This window comes from Hyaena hyaena, unplaced genomic scaffold (assembly GCF_003009895.1).
Source record: "Hyaena hyaena isolate Hyena2069 unplaced genomic scaffold, ASM300989v1 scaffold_454, whole genome shotgun sequence".
NCBI classification, from domain to species: domain Eukaryota; kingdom Metazoa; phylum Chordata; class Mammalia; order Carnivora; family Hyaenidae; genus Hyaena; species Hyaena hyaena.
The window spans coordinates 465,793-481,787 of record NW_024081086.1 but is presented as its reverse complement, the minus strand read 5'-3'; the positions used below and the strand labels follow the sequence as shown (position 1 = coordinate 481,787).

Here is a 15,995-nt window from a genome sequence, read left to right as displayed (position 1 = left end):
TAACTGGTCACACATGGTTAAGAAGGTTTACTTTGACTCTCACCCTGGGAAGGGTGGCCATTGGACTGAGAGGCTCAAAATTGTTCAAGGAGAAGGTGAATACTGTGCGTATCAACTTTCTCTTCCACAAGTTCATCCTAGTGATGTCTGCGGGTTAGCACCTGCACTCTGCAGCATGCACTGAAAGCACTGTTCGTGACCAACAAGGAACAGGGCTTATTTAGAGCAGGTGCCTGCCCGAAGAGAAACTAGATAAAAAGAACAAGGTCAGAGCACTTTTCTGAGTGCTAAATACACTGGCCTACACTGTAATAAGTACTTTACTGTTTTATCTCATTTAAGCCTCATCAGATTCATGTAAGGCAGGCATTATTCTCTGTTTCACAGATGAGGTACCCGAGATCAAAAAAATTTAGGCAAATAGCCCCCTAAGTGCTATGAAATGGCAAAACAAAACACAATGCCATTTGTTGAATTTTTAAAAAATTTTTAATGTTTATTTATTTTTATGCATGAGCACATGTGGGGAGGAGGGCTGAGAGAGAGGGAGACACAGAATCCGAAGCACGCTCCAGGCTCTGAGCTGTCAGCACAGAGCCTGATGCAGGGCTTAAATTCATGAACCACGAGATCATGACCTGAGCTGAAAGTTGGATGCTTAGCTGACTAATTACTGAAGCATTATTTACAGTAGCTAAGACAATGGAAACAATCTAAGGGCCTGTGGATAGATGAATGGATAAAGGAAATGTGCGAATATTACACAGCCATGAAAGAGAATGAAATCTTGTCATTTGTGACAGCATGCTCGACCTAGAGGGTATTACACTAAGAGTGCTGGAGACCCGCTCCAGCCAGTCCAGGGGTCCCTAAAGGATGGACGGTGTCAACGAGAGGGAGTGAGAGAGCCCCAAGATTCTTTCTGATCGCCAGGCAGGCATCTCTGCACTGTCGGTTTCGGTGTCTTTATTTATAGGTCAAATGATAACATGGCATCAGAAAAAGGAATTTTTACAATGGAAAACTCTGCGATAAGATGCTTTGAAAAGTGTACAGAAGCAGGTTTTTCAGAAGTATGCCTGCAGAATTACCCCAATCATAGTGAGGTTGAGTAAATCTTACAACTAAGGAAATAACAGGATGTTCTTAGTGAAAAACAAGACGACATACATATCTGTTCTAAGTTAATAATGTTAAGATTAGGACATAGGTTAAGTTGTATATAGATAAGCTAGGCATCATTCTGTCTGGCTCTCAAGAGGACGAATGTTTTTGAGCTGGTTAATAAGTTGTTTGTGGAAACTTTTTTGACTTGATGCTGAATGTGTAAACACCATGGAGGCCCTAAGTGTGTCGGCTTTTGTTTTTGGGTTTTATTTTAGCTACTCTTATCTATCCTCATCCCAGCTGCCACTGTAAGGGAGGGTGTTTGTGGAAAGTAGGCCTTAGGGAAGGGACTGTCATACATCACAATTTAGAAAAGATATAAGTATTAACTTAAGTTCCCCCCTTATCTGTTCCTTAACTCTAAATTAGGCTCTTTTTCTCAGGGCCAGGCTCAACTGTAACTCTTGAGTTCTTAACTCCCTTTATTATCTAAGTCTTGGATCTACAAGGCCCATAGGAAGAGCCTTTTGGCAATCATCCACAGTGCTTTCAACTAAAATCTATTTTGAAGAGGCAGGAATATCCTTTTCCTTATGAGGTATCTGTGTGGGGAATATCAGTCTTATTTGGAATGTTGTGAGGCCTGGTCCATACCAGAAGGCTCATTTCCAACATGAGCCAGTAGTAGCAGAAGGAGATACCAGTTACGTTTCTCATGACAGGAGCCAGTGCGGCTCCCAGCATAAGTGAAATAAGTCAGACAAAGACAGACAAATACCATATGATTTTGCTTATGGTGGAATTAAAAAACAAAACAAATGAACAAACAAAACCAAACAGAAACAGACTCATAAATACAGAGAACAAACCAGTAATTGCTGGTGTGGAGGGAGAGGGGAATGAATGGCTGAAATAGGCTAAGTGGATTAAGGGGTATGCGCTTCTAGTTATAAAACAAATAAATCACAGGGAAGTAAAGTACAGCATAGGGAATATAGTCACTAATATTGTAATAACTTTGTATGGGGACAGTTGGTAACTAGACTTACCAGGGTGATCATTTCATAATGTATAGAAATGTCCAATCACTATGTTATACACCTGAAACTAATATTATATTGGATGTCAACTATACTTCCATAAAAAAATCCACTTTCTCTGTCTTACCACTGTACCAAATAACATGAAATGTAGTTACCAACCTTTAACGACACATACCAAAAAAAAAGAGAGATTACGCTTTAATGAATTGAAGCAAGATCATAGTTTACTGATACAAATAACTGTGCACACAATAAGAAATATAATACACCTCCATTAACTACAAACTATAGCACACACTATCACGAGATAATTGAACCCAGACAACCCACATCTGCAGGCTTTCTGATCTTCCACTGACAGTTGAGTTCAGAGTCTAAGGGCATTTGCTTTGGTGTTCGCTTAGATTTTCCGAACTATCTCAGTTCTTGATTCCACCCTGCTATTGTGTGGATCAAATGATCCCTGGTCACAAAAATACGCTGGGGAGTGACTCCCCTGGCGTCCAGGTTATGAGTGTGGTCAGTCATTCCACATGCCATGGAGATGAGCTATCTTTACCATGATGAGAGATTTCCTTTTCAAGGTTAGTAATTCCCAAATACAAAATACTAGCATCAATAAGAGTCAAAGTAATTAAGGAAACATATAGTGCAACCTTGTTCAAGATAGCACTGAAATTAGGCTTAGGTCTCTCTGCTGTCTTTTTTTATAAGTAAAATTATTACCGACCTAGAATAAAGAAGAAATTTGATAATATACTCTTAGACTTACAGATATCTATTACACTGACTTCTTCAATGTAAACCGTAACCAGACATTTAAAAATATATCTCTGACATGTGCACATTGGATATGCCAGAGCCATTCTCCTTTTGCATGGGTAATCATATTATAAACCAACTCGGGAGGGAGAGAAAAAAATAGAAAGCAATCTGGAAGCCTCTCCTCTTCCTTTTCTTCTAATCTTTCATAATTTCTTAGAGAAGGGGGTTCTACGTTTTAAACAATATGACTCACTTTATGTTTGCGGCCTTCCGACACTCCAGAATATTCTCAACTTTTCGTGAGCAGAGGTACAGCTCACGGAGTAGGGGTAAATCAGTCCCACGCTCCTGTTAGGCGTGAACCTAGGATGCAGACCTCTTTTGGATCCCGGGAGCTCTCCGAGATCCAGCTCTCAGCGTCCTGCAGACCGAAGGGACTCGCTAGGTTGGGAACTGCTGCTTGGTGCGGTTCCAAAGACAGGATGTTGTAAATATCTTTAAGGGTAGCGGAGTTATAGAACCTTCCCTCCCGGTCTCTTTCTTCCCATCCTCTGCTCCTAACATTTTACAAGTTGCCTGCAAGGGAGTCAAACACGGGTCAGGCAAACAAACGTGTTCTTTCCAGCCACCGTAACCGGATCGCTGGAACGAAATAAACTCGCAGAAGCGTCCAGAGACCGCAGCCAGACAACCAGCCTGCACTAAAAGCAACTTCGAAGTGAGGCTGCAAGCGCTGCCCGCTGCATATTTTATTCGGTGGCTAAGCACAGTTACGATACCGCACCTCCCGCAAAAACAACAAAAAGCCTTGCAGGAGTGAGGCAGGGAGGACGCTGCGAAAGTCGCCTGCATTTTTGCACAGCGGCGACACTCGTTAGAAAGCCCTGCAGCTTTGGGAGACGGAAGGAGAGTGAGCAAGGCCCGGAGCCGCGGTTTTGGGGAGAGAGAGGGTAGGGAGGGGGAGCGGGTGGGGGCCTTCCGCCTATCTCCCCTGCGAGCCCAACAGCTGTCTAGCTCTTGGAATTCGTTGGCTTCCCCCGCCGCGCCTCCCAAATACCACCCCAATCCAGCTTAGACCCCCCGCCCCACCCTCGCTGACCTAATAAGGCCATGCAGTGTGTGGGGGACCTACTGTATAAAAGGCGCGGGCTCGCGGGGACTCTGCACGACGCCGGGGAGAGAAGTCAGCTGCGGTCCTGTGCCCACAAAGACGACCATGGCGAAGGAGTGGGGCTACGCCAGCCACAACGGTGAGTCCGAGCACCCACCCACCCCCGCCCCCTCCTGGCCCGGGATAGTGCCAGAGATGCCCCTGGCATTGCACAGAAAGTGGGCAAATCTAGAGAGTGCGTGGGAAAATACGGGAGGAGGAGTTGATGGAAACTAACATTTACTGAGCACTTACCAAGTGCCGAAAGCTGCTGACCCTTTTACCTTTATCTCATTTAGTTCTCCCGGGTATGGAGCCGTTTTTACTTCCGTTGGAGGAAACTGAAGTGCAGAGAGAGGCTCGGTAACTTGCCCAAGATCACACTGCCTCTGACTGAGAAGTCAGCCCACGCGAGGTCCAGTTCTGATTGTCCCTTACTCCATGATACTGGGCAAGCACTTAACCTCTCTGAGCCTGGCGTTGGTTTAAGTATCCTTGCACTGCCTGCTGGCTTCTGCCTACCCCTTGGTAAAAGAAATATGGGTGTGTTTGAAAACCACATGTGGTCAGTGTTATTTTATTCCAGCTATATGATGTACGATGGCATTGGTAAGACGTGATGAAGTGCATCTCAAAAATAAGTCTTTGAAGCTGTATTCTTGAGCAAGCAGAGGGACTCCTCTGTGTTCAATAGTTTCTGGGTACACTAGTAACAAAACTATGAAAAGGTCTTAAATGCTAAGCCCAACTGAAACTTGCCCAAGCTGAAATCCAAGGCCTTTTCATAGTCATTGACTAGCCTCTGAGTATTTTGCTGGTTTAGTCAATTAGAAAGAGGGCTTAGAATGTGTCACCAAATAAATCCGTGCCCTCAACTTGACTTCCTAGGTCCTGACCACTGGCATGAACTCTATCCGATTGCCAAGGGAGACAACCAGTCACCCATCGAACTGCATACTAAAGACATCAGGCACGACCCTTCTCTGCTGCCGTGGACAGCATCTTATGATCCTGGCTCTTGCAAGACCATCCTGAACAACGGGAAGACATGCAGGGTTGTGTTTGATGATACTTATGACAGGTCAAGTAAGTATGGTACTTAGGTAGAGGCACATGGGCAGTTTCAACGTCCCTATTGGCAAAATGAGATTTGTGACACAGTAACAGAGTTTGTGGCAAAAAGAGCCACTTCATCTCTGAAAATGGAGATGACATTTTGCTTTTCTCTAGTCGTGAAGAATTGTATTTATGCATTGACTAGGAATGTCTTGCTCTCTAACCTTGGTCAGCTTTGCTACTGCAAAGTGGCCCCATGCCCAAGCTAATAGCTGGCACTGCATTCTTGAAATGCAGCTTGATAGGGAGGTGATGGCAGTGAGTCCAAATGAGTGTCCTTCAGGCTCTGATGCCTACACCTGAGGGTGCTTGTGGTTTTTGACCACAGTCTAGAGAGCAAGGCGCTCATTCCCAAGTGTGGCAGAGAGGCCATTCTGCAAAGCAAGGAACAGAGCAAAGAAACAGAGTAGGCACTTTCTTCCCCTGGTGTGTGAGTGGGGGCCAACCCAGGGGAGAGAATAAGGTCATTATATGAGTCTGGAACATTGCCCTCAATGGTTCAGTGGGGTTCATATCATTAATCCTTTTGCTGAGTATTTTTGAAGTATCTGACAATTTTGTGAGTAGTGATTTGTGTGTGTGAAAATGAAAAATCACATGTGTAAAAAATCCTTTATTTCACTACACTATTAAGAAAATCAGGAAAATAAAAGAAGTCTAATTAGAAATGCTTTATTTCAACTGTAAAGGAGGTAAGGAATAATCTACCTTGAATATTTTGATGATTGATGCACAATAATCCATTTTCTTATAACCACATTTGTAAAAAAGTTAAAATGATCTGCATTGATGTACATAAATGAGTATTCTCAACGATATTATAGGAAAGAGCAATAGTGTCATAATTCCTACCTACCAGAAGTCTCCAAATAAGGAATATCATAGAAACGTATATTTCCTTAAATAATAATTTTATGTTGCTGTTAATTTTTTCTCCCTTCTCCATTTAAGTCAAGTTCCATTCTGAAGGAGGAACAACAAAATTAAACAGTATCTATTATGTTGAATCACATGAAAATACCATTTTTGCAAGCAAAAAAAGTGGTGAAATACTGACAGTTCCATATATGTTATCCTAATAATTGGATTCATATGCCCAGAAAATAACTGTTGTAGTGCTTGGACAGAAAAAATGCTATGAATCAAACCACTTATTTCTACATGACCAAGCTCATACAAATCTAGCTCTGTTGTTTTAGATTTATATTATGTGGCTTTCAGTGTGCCATTTCAGCACCACTAGTTGGTCAATCCTTTCTAGAATAGCTACTCTCTGAATTCTATTTTGATGTAGCTTATGTCGCTTAATCTTGATTTTAGTTTTTTTTTTTTTTGCATAGTTTCTAATGTCCTGCAGAAAATATTTGAACCTCTAAATCACTTCCTAGGTGAATGAAATGAGATCAAAGTGAGTGATGGGTTGAGGTATTTGGACAACAAACTCAAAAATTAATGGTGCCCAGAACCATCTAGTTTATATGTCCACCGTTGATTAGCTCCTGGGAAATTTCTGAATTTTCCCTTTTATCTCATTTGAATAGACACAGTCTAAGTATGGATGAAAGCTCCTGCTTGGAGTCTCAAAGAAGAGTTGAGTTGGAGGCAAAACATGAAGAAGGAATTCACATTTGCTCAGTGATTGGTGTACTGGGCACTGTGATGAGCACTTTTAAGTCCTTAATCTCATTTAATCCTCACGGCAGCTCTCAAAGGTTGATATTATTATCACGTTCATACAGATGCAAAAACAGGTTCGGAGAAGTTTTGCAACTTGCCTGAGATCACACAAGTATCTAGGATTTGAACCTACATCTGCCTGCCTCTCAACTGTCATGTTCTTAACACTACAACACAGGACCAACTCCTTTGTTGATTGCCTACATCCTTATTACCCATCTTTGGTTTTAAGTGTAATAAAACAAGCAGACAAAATAAGACAGAAAAGAGAAATCATTTATTTTGACATATCTTTAGTTTGACTTTATTTTGCGAGAAACAGACCAGGGTGTTTGAGAGCAGTACCACCTGCCCAGCAGACTGACTTTTGCCCAGCTAACTTTTGTCTGTAACAGCACTTGTTTAAAGTAGGACTCTGTAAGACAAGCATGAGTTCACTGTTGACCTCGCTTCTCTGAATCACAGTGCTGAGGGGTGGTCCTCTCATCGGAGCCTACCGACTTCGCCAGTTTCATCTTCACTGGGGCGCCTCGGATGACCACGGCTCCGAGCACAGTGTGGATGGAGTCAAGTACGCGGCGGAGGTAGGAGGGACTGCCATAATCCACTCTGGGTTTCACAAACCAGAAACTGCCAACTGAAAATCAACGACAAAATTGTATCCACTACTCTTCCCTCCAGCCTGTAGTGGTGAAAAAGAGCTGTAGTAGTTCCGGCTGAAGCTGAAGCTGCCACACATTCAGGCTAGACAGTTAAGAGAGGCTGTTAAAAGAGGATGGGATAGTGTCATGCGTGAAAATTTTCACGGTTATGTTAAGAAATTGGATAGCAGTTTTTGAAAAAAGGCCAAGGTCCTGAATGAAAAAGATAAGGATTGCTACCGTTTATTAAGTGCTTACAAGTATTTACTTATTTGATCCCCTCAGCAACTCTGCGGGATAGGTTACAGATGAAGAAACTGAGACAAAGAAAAGCTACATAACAAAGTTACATTGCTGTTGAGTGCTAAACCTGGCACTCTGCCTTGTGTAGATTGGTTTCAGAGTTTATCATCTTGTCCAGGGCCTTAAACTGCCTCTTTTATAAGAATGCAGTGCTCTAAAAATGGCATTAATAATTCTGGCTAATGCTAACGTTCTAGTCTCTTAATGAAGGGTGTGCATATATGTATGTGTGTATATATGGGTATATATGTTATACACACATATAGATAGACGAATAGATACGTATAATTTAATATGAGCAAATACTAGGTCTTAGTTAACCCATTAAAGAAAACCTGATTTGTAACTCAGATCAAGGCATCAAATGACAAGGAAATAAGACGAACCTCCTGCATTTTATTTTATAAAGCTATGCCTGTAAGAGGTGACACATACTGTGGAGGTGAGGAACATTCCAGTTTTACTGCCACACTTGTTTCCAGCGGTAGGTTCTTGTCAACATAGGAGCTGGGGCAGGAGCCCTGGAGGCACTCGTGGACACTTAGGCAGCCTCATTAGTACTTAATTGCTGGCTAAGCTGAACTCTAGAAAACCCAAAGTACACTTCACTATGATCGTTACATTGTTCTACAGCCCATCTAGAAAGCCATGACCGGAGAGATAATTAAGGCTGCCTTCTAGACACCCTCCTCCCACCCCCACCAAAAATGGGGAGAGTTTAGTAAATTTCTTACAAGCCTGGGGCAAGGCTCGCAGTTTGGCCTTTATACATGGGTGTATCTCAATGCTTTTGATCTTGAGTACAATATCTTTAACTACTGTGAACTATTGTATTCTCCTTCCATTCCGTGTAACTCAATATGGGAAATTTGACCAATTTAACTGGTGCCTGTGTTCTAAATTAAGATAAGGTTACCACTGGGTTGTTGAGCACTGGCTGCTAAAAGGAGGTAGATACGAAAATGCCCAAGACTTTTCCTATTGTTTGTCCCCCGCTACTTCCCAATTAATTCTAACTTTAGAACGTTAGCAGCTTCTTGCTTATAGCTGTGCATTTCACTGTTTGATTTGGTTAGAAAAACTAAAGTAAAATAAATATACAAATGCAAAAAATGTACAATAAATACACATACAATAAATAACTATACAATGTATATGTATATGTATATACACATATACAATAAATAAATACACAAATACAAAACTAAAATAAATATTTTGAATTAGTTTAACAAAAAAGTTCAACTTTTACTGATAGCTTATTACAAAGGTCTGGATCTACTTATAACCATTTTATATACTTCTTCTTTGAACTATTAAAAACTTCACCAAAATATTGCATATCAATATTTAGAATTCTGTCAACTTCTATAAGAGTGTTCAACAACTTTAGAGTATACAGTTGGGTTTATTTTGAATAATTTTATACATATTTCTTTACTCCAGAAATTTACCTCCTAACCTGTATTGTATGGTTGCAGCTTCATTTGGTTCACTGGAATCCAAAGTATAACACTTTTGGAGGAGCTCTCAAGCAACCTGATGGAATAGCTGTGGTTGGCATTTTTCTGAAGGTAAGGTAAAAATTGGTCACCTTTTTCTTTCAAAATTTAGTTCCTTATCAATGGTTAAGGTAGCATGAGTTCCACGCCTTCCTTTAATTTAAAGGGGAAAGAAGAATGAATATCATTATTCATTCAACTAATCAAGATATTTCTGCTAAGATCAGCTCAAATTATTTAGCTCTCCCTTAAAAGTGTTTCTTCTGCCATTCTTTAGTAACCCTAACACTTTAAAATTCTTTCAAGAATGTGTGTGTGTGTGTGTAATGGAGACAGAGGCTTGAAAGGAGCTTTATGGTGGTGGGAGGGGCCAAAACGGCGTTGTTCATTGTCCTTTCCCGTTACTCTATTTCAATCGCACTGGAAACCAGAAAAGCCAATGTTGGGAACCACTGTGATGCCAAGTCCCTGGCTGGACATCCCCTCGGCTTAGGGAGGCCACCACTCACATGATCCCAGGCTAAGATAGCACACGGAATGTGTGTGTTGTTGGGCCAGCTTTGGTTTAAAGTGGACTTAGTGTCATTAACACATGAATTTAGTAGTAACGTAATCTGGATTTTAAGCCACAGGTGAAAATCTAGCTTCTTTCTTTTTGAATGACCTAATTTGTTTTATGTCCTGAACTCATTGGGTCATTTTCAGTGATTGAAGCAACACAACAGGAAGTGGAGTAGGTCTGAATTGAGACAATAAGTTTAGTTTTACATAGGTCAAGTCCATCCTAGCTTTAATTCTATAAAAACAAATAAAGGAGAATGACTGCAGAAAAGGTCAAGAACATCAACATGTGATTTTGTGGTTTTGTACTACAGAGGCCTGTTGTCTAAGTTTAGTTCAAAAAGTATATACCCTAAAATCTTGGGGGAGAAAGAAACTTATGTTTTTGCTTAGTACATGATATTCTGGCAGACTTATAAACACTAGTTACAGATGGATAGATCAAAGTCAGTGTTCAAGACAATCATAAATTATGGAAAAGGGAAAAATATCATCATTGTTTTTTTATTTTATTACAGATAGGACGTGAGAAAGCCGAATTCCAGCTGTTCCTTGATGCATTGGACAAAGTTAAGACAAAGGTGAAAATAAATCATTTTCCCTCCTACACCATAATGCATTTTTTGTTTTTACATTTTCCTTAAAATTTTTTAAATGTTTATTTATTTTTGAGAGAGAGAGACACAGAGTGTGATACACAGAGGCTCTGAGAGAGAAGGATACACAGAATCTGAAGCAGGCTCCAGGCTGCCAGCACAGAGCCCGACGCAGGGCTTGAACTCACGAACAGTGAGATCGGACCTGAGCTGAAGTCACCCAGACCTCACCTTGACTGAGCCACCCAGACACCCCTATTTTTACATTTTAAGTGTATTTGTTTCACTTAAAATTTTTTACTAAGTTTGATGAATATGCTAAATACATGTATACAAGCAATGCTATTGTATTTGTACAATTTATAATTTTTAGAGCAATTTTACACGTATCAGCCTATTTAGTTTTCATAGTCTGTCAGATGACATTTTTTAATGAAGTAAATGTAAGAGAAGTTGAATGGTCAGCCCCTGCCCTCAACACACACACACACACACACACACACACGCGCGCGCGCGTGGAGAAGTACTAAATATTTAGGTCCCGGTGTTGGCCCTTCTCTCTTGGGCAACACCTATATATTTCTTACCTTAAGGAAATCTTAACAGTGGACTCTTCTAATTAACAGATTCATTTGAATTGCCTATGGAATGGTTCTAATAAAATGCTTTAAAGTTTTATCACCGCAGAAAATAGTCAGGCGAGCCTGTTTCTTTTTTAGCATTGTGAACCTAAACTTTAACAACTTATATGAAATACTTCTACTACAGTTAGATATGAATTTTCTTCCTTTTCTTGAGAGGTGACAGAATTATAGTTCTATTGACAGTCACTAGGGAATGAAATGTTATAATGACTATGCCAAAGTCATAACATAAACCAGCTTCCACCCTCTGACCTTTATTTCTGAAAGGCATGAACTTCACTTAAAAATACTGTTTCCTCTATTCCATTTGAAATCCATTCTCACAAAATGGTGAAACCCTTGGGGTGGGCGGTGTGGGTGCACTTGCTCAGCGTGCCTGCGTCCTCCTCTCTCCCAGGGCAAGGAGGCGCCCTTCACCAATTTCGACCCGTCTTGCCTGTTCCCCACTTGCCGGGACTACTGGACTTACCACGGCTCTTTCACCACGCCGCCCTGCGAGGAGTGCATCGTGTGGCTTCTGCTGAAGGAGCCCATGACCGTGAGCTCCGACCAGGTAAGCGCCAGCCATGGGTGGAACCTTGACACACGGACTTACAGAGCCACTTACTGTGGCTGTAGAAGATAGAGATGCTAAATGGAAAATGTACAGCTGCTAAATGGGTGCTTACAAAACAGCTCTATGACCAGAGACTTCATAGTTTGCCCTGGGTAATTGCACTCATCTTGTTCAGCTTTCTAAAACTTGGCTTCCAAAAGTACCAGGATAAATGCCAATCATTTAAAGGTGGTTGTAATACTGAACAATGACGCGATTTATGCTCTAGAAACTCTTTAGAGTTTAGATTATCAATATGAGTTACCCTTTGTTAATTTGCACGCCCCTCAAATACTAAGCACTGATTAGGAGATTATAAATACAGGCTTAGGGAAAATGACACTAATGGAAGGAATTTAACCTCCTTGTGAAGTGTGTATCATTTTTCCAGTTCTACAGACAAGTAAGTTGTGGCTCAGAGAGGTTAAATAGTTTGCCCAGCATCACACAGCCAAGTGTAGGAGCTGAGAGTCAACTCTGGTCTGCTTGCTTCCAATATCTCTTGACCCCTTCTCGTAGGCCTTTCTTCCTAGGATTCATCTGATGAATATCCTTGCAACATTTATCAGAGAGACTTCCAAGGAAAGATTGTTTAGGAAAAAAGTATGAAACCAGGGATATGGAGAAGAACAGATTAAAGCAAAGGGACAACACAGAAACACACTCTAGATCATGAAGTCTAATGATAAAGTCAGCTTACCAGCGTGTCTCTCTTACATAAAACAGTTTCATATTTCTGCCATTTACAGACTCAGGTGTATATGATCATTTTTTAATCAAAAGATTAGATTTGATGGTCGGATTCACTCACGTACATATTTTGGAAAGAGGAATGAAATTTTCTTAAGGAGAAAGCTAAAAACATTTTTGTGTAGAAATATAGCCCATGATGAAAATGTCCTGAATTCTTCTCCCTCTTGTAAGAAAAAAATTAATTTTAAATATAATGTGACTAATTTCTTTCTGTTTTAAAAAATGGACTTCATCAACTTCTACAATGAAGGCCAGTTAACTTATTATTTGTGCTGATATTGTCATCCCCTCCTACATCAAGTATATGCTTCATACTGACTCCTCAAATTAAAACAATTGTCTCAGGATTTGGGAGGAAAACACGTTGACCAGAGCGCATGGTGATCTATATAAAATGAAGAAAAGTATTTTTACAAATAAAAAAAAGGTTCATGTTGCTCAGGAACTGGTAACCCAATTACTCTGGACCAACGGGTTTGTGGTTTGCTTGTCTTGTTTGAAAAGCCGGACATTTCTGACTGGCACATGCAGAATGCGTGCACTTGGCCAGAATGTCGTGCTGACAGTCTCCCCTCGCCCCTTGCAGATGGCAAAACTGAGGAGCCTCTTCTCCAGCGCTGAGAACGAGCCCCCCGTGCCCCTGGTGGGGAACTGGCGCCCTCCGCAGCCTATCAAGAACAGGGTGGTGAGAGCCTCCTTCAAATGAGGCCGCTGGAGCTTGCCCTCTTCAGGAAAGGAAAGCTGCCATTGGAGAGCTTGGTTCCTTGTCCCCTTTTGGTGCTCCTGACTCCGAGTATATTTCAGTTTTCCACACGAAGCGATGAATACAAGAGTATAATAACCAAGACACCAGTTACTTTTGACAAGATGTAATATGAAAGCACTTGGCCTTTGTAATAGTCATCTTTCCTATGAAAGTAGCATTTCTAGTAAGGTTTCAAAGAAGAAGAGAGAGAGGGAAGAGTAAAGATCTAGAAAAATGGGTATTTGGCACTACTTTTCTGTCATCGTAAATTTCACAGAACTTCAGTTTTACAATTTTCATAGTGTGAGCTGTCCATCTTAAAGAAGGAAGGAGTAAGTCTATATGTAGGGGTAGATGTGAACGAGGATCATATAGCAATTAAACATAAGCCAGTAATTAAAACTACTATGGACACCCAACAATTGAAATGATGCCTTTTAACCCTTAACTACAACCAGAAAGAGGTCCATCATTTATTACAGTTTTAGCTACTGTGAAGATTATCTGGTTTTGATTATCAATGAAAGGAAAACACATTCAACTGGGAGTTTTAAAAAGTTTGATCCAGTGTTTGAATTTCTTCTTCTTAAAGGTGGTTGACTTTATCCTAATATTTTTCTTTACCTGAAAGAGGGCCATTTATTTTTAATTTTACTATTTTCTCTTTGCATGCTTATTAAAATAAAAATTGCCTCTGATATCTTTCTAATTTGAGGGTGGAACAAGAATTCCTAGAACACGAAGGAGCGAATGACAGCACTTGCAGTAAAAGCAGTTGTACTGATCATCAAAACTAATAAAGATGTGAATGGAAAAAATTGCGTTATGTTTTTTGATAAAGAAGGGGGTCATAAATGATAGAAATGGAGTAAAACTAAGAATGGCAAGCTTTGTACGTCTGTTTTTATAATGGAAGGGTGATGATAGCAGACTCAGGTTCTAATTTTAGTTGGATGTTACATTCCTCACAGAGTTGCTAAGAATCAGTGAGGGCCTTTGGAGAAAATGGCAGGCAAGAAGAGGAATGTGTGGCCATATATTTGAGAATGTGGAGTGTCGGAGGCCGGCTCCGGCAGGTCCAGGGATCCCTGAAGGATGGACGGGGTCGGCAAGAGAGAGAGAGTGAGAGAGCCCCGAGATCCTTTCTGATCACCAGGCAGGATCTCCGTCCTGTCGGTTTTGGTGTCTTTATTTGAAAGTTCAGCAACAACATGAGGTCAGAGAAAAGAATTTCGTACAATGGGAGGCCTTTTGTGGTATCAATTGCAGAATTATTCTGACCAAGGAAATAACAGAATGTTCTTAGTGAACAACAGGATAACATATAAGTTAAATTGTATATAGATAAGCTAAGAGTCATTCTGTCTGGCTCTCAAGAGGATGAATGTTTCTGAATTGGTTGCTTTGTGGAAACTATCGTGGGGGCCCTGAATGGGCCAGTCTTGGCACCTGGGTTTATGTTTTAGCTACTCTTATCTATCCTCATCCCAGCTGCCAGTGTAAGGGAGGGTGTTTGCGGAATGTAGGCCTTGAGGAAGGGACTGCTATGCTTCACCAATTAGCAAAGATATATGTAGTAACTATTTTCTGCCCTTAACCCCAAAATAGGCTCTTTGTCTCCGGGCCAGGCTCAATTGTAACTCTTGTGTTCTTAACCCCCTTTATTATCTAAGTCTTGGGTCTGCAAGGCCCATAGGAAGAGCCTTTTGACAATCATCCACAGTGCTTTCATCTAAAATCTCTTTCGAAAAGGCAGGAATATGCTTTTCCTAATGAGGTATCTGTGTCCAGAATATGGGTCTGATATGGACTATTGTGAGGCCTGGTCAATACCAGCAGGCTCATTTCCAACATGAGCCAGTAGTAGCAGAAGGAGATACCAGTTTTCGTTTCTCATGGCAGGAGCTGTGCAAACGCTGCCATTTCCTTGCTGTGACTGCCATCCAGAGAGGCCGGTGCGGCTCCCGGCAGTGGAGTCGTTTCCAGAAGCCTCGGAGTTGGTTTAGGATTCTGGGGTCCCTTCCAGTACCATGGTTGCTACTTAAAGGCTAGATCAAGTCAGACAGTAGCTTTATGTCCTTATTTTTTTTTTAATGTTTATTTATTTTTTGAGAGAGAGCAAGGCAGAGCACAAGCAGGGGAGGGCAGAGAGAGAGGGACACAGAATCTGAAGCAGGCTCCAGGCTCTGAGCTGTCAGCACAGAGCCCGATGCGGGGCTCGAACCCACGAACTGTGAGATCGTGACCTGAGTTGAAGCTGGATGCTTAATCGACTGAACCACCCAGGCGCCCCTATGTCCTTATTTCTTTTAATGTACAATGGGATGACACTAATCTAACCCTACAGAAGTCCATACATTGAGACCTTCAAAACATTTAATATATTTAGACATAAAGTTGACTTTTGCAGTTAGTGGCTTTGATATATCTTCCTTCACATCACTGGCTAATATGTTAACTTATGTTAGAAAATTAGCTATAATTTAATAACCATAAGGAATGAAAATAGTATTGGGTCATGAGAGTCCTGTGATCCTGGAAGTCAAGTCATGTGGCAAAGTCCTAGGAGACTAAAGTTATTTAATAGATTACCACTTGGGTGAAGTAAAACCAGGTTGGTCAGTGCAAACTGGATGTGTTAATTAAATCCCTTGAAATTAGGAGGTGTGGAGTTTCCATCAATTAGTGGTAATATGCAAGCTGATTCTCTCAGGGTACTTACTTAGTAATGCCTAAAGCACTGTAAAAATGTATCCAAAACACACTTCTATGAAGGGGTGGAACATATAACTTCATA

General features: G+C 41.0%; 1 protein-coding gene across 1 annotated transcript; it reads left to right on the top strand.

Annotated features, from left to right (window-relative positions):
• Positions 1-3,936: 3,936 nt before the first annotated feature.
• On the top strand, positions 3,937-13,788 carry CA3 (carbonic anhydrase 3). Its single transcript, XM_039253465.1, has 7 exons — positions 3,937-4,165; positions 4,954-5,151; positions 7,324-7,442; positions 9,284-9,376; positions 10,384-10,446; positions 11,503-11,658; positions 13,040-13,788. Exons 1-7 carry the CDS (start codon positions 4,132-4,134, stop codon positions 13,157-13,159), a joined length of 783 nt encoding a protein of 260 aa, XP_039109396.1. The 5' UTR covers positions 3,937-4,131; the 3' UTR covers positions 13,160-13,788.
• Positions 13,789-15,995: the final 2,207 nt, after the last annotated feature.

Excerpts from the sequence above, each read along its gene's own strand:
- CA3 (XM_039253465.1), top strand. The coding sequence starts at position 4,132 with ATGGCGAAGGAGTGGGGCTACGCCAGCCACAACG. Across the intron at positions 4,166-4,953 it reads GGGCTACGCCAGCCACAACG|GTCCTGACCACTGGCATGAA; the intron begins GTGAGTCCGAGC and ends TTGACTTCCTAG. Across the intron at positions 11,659-13,039 it reads TGACCGTGAGCTCCGACCAG|ATGGCAAAACTGAGGAGCCT; the intron begins GTAAGCGCCAGC and ends CGCCCCTTGCAG.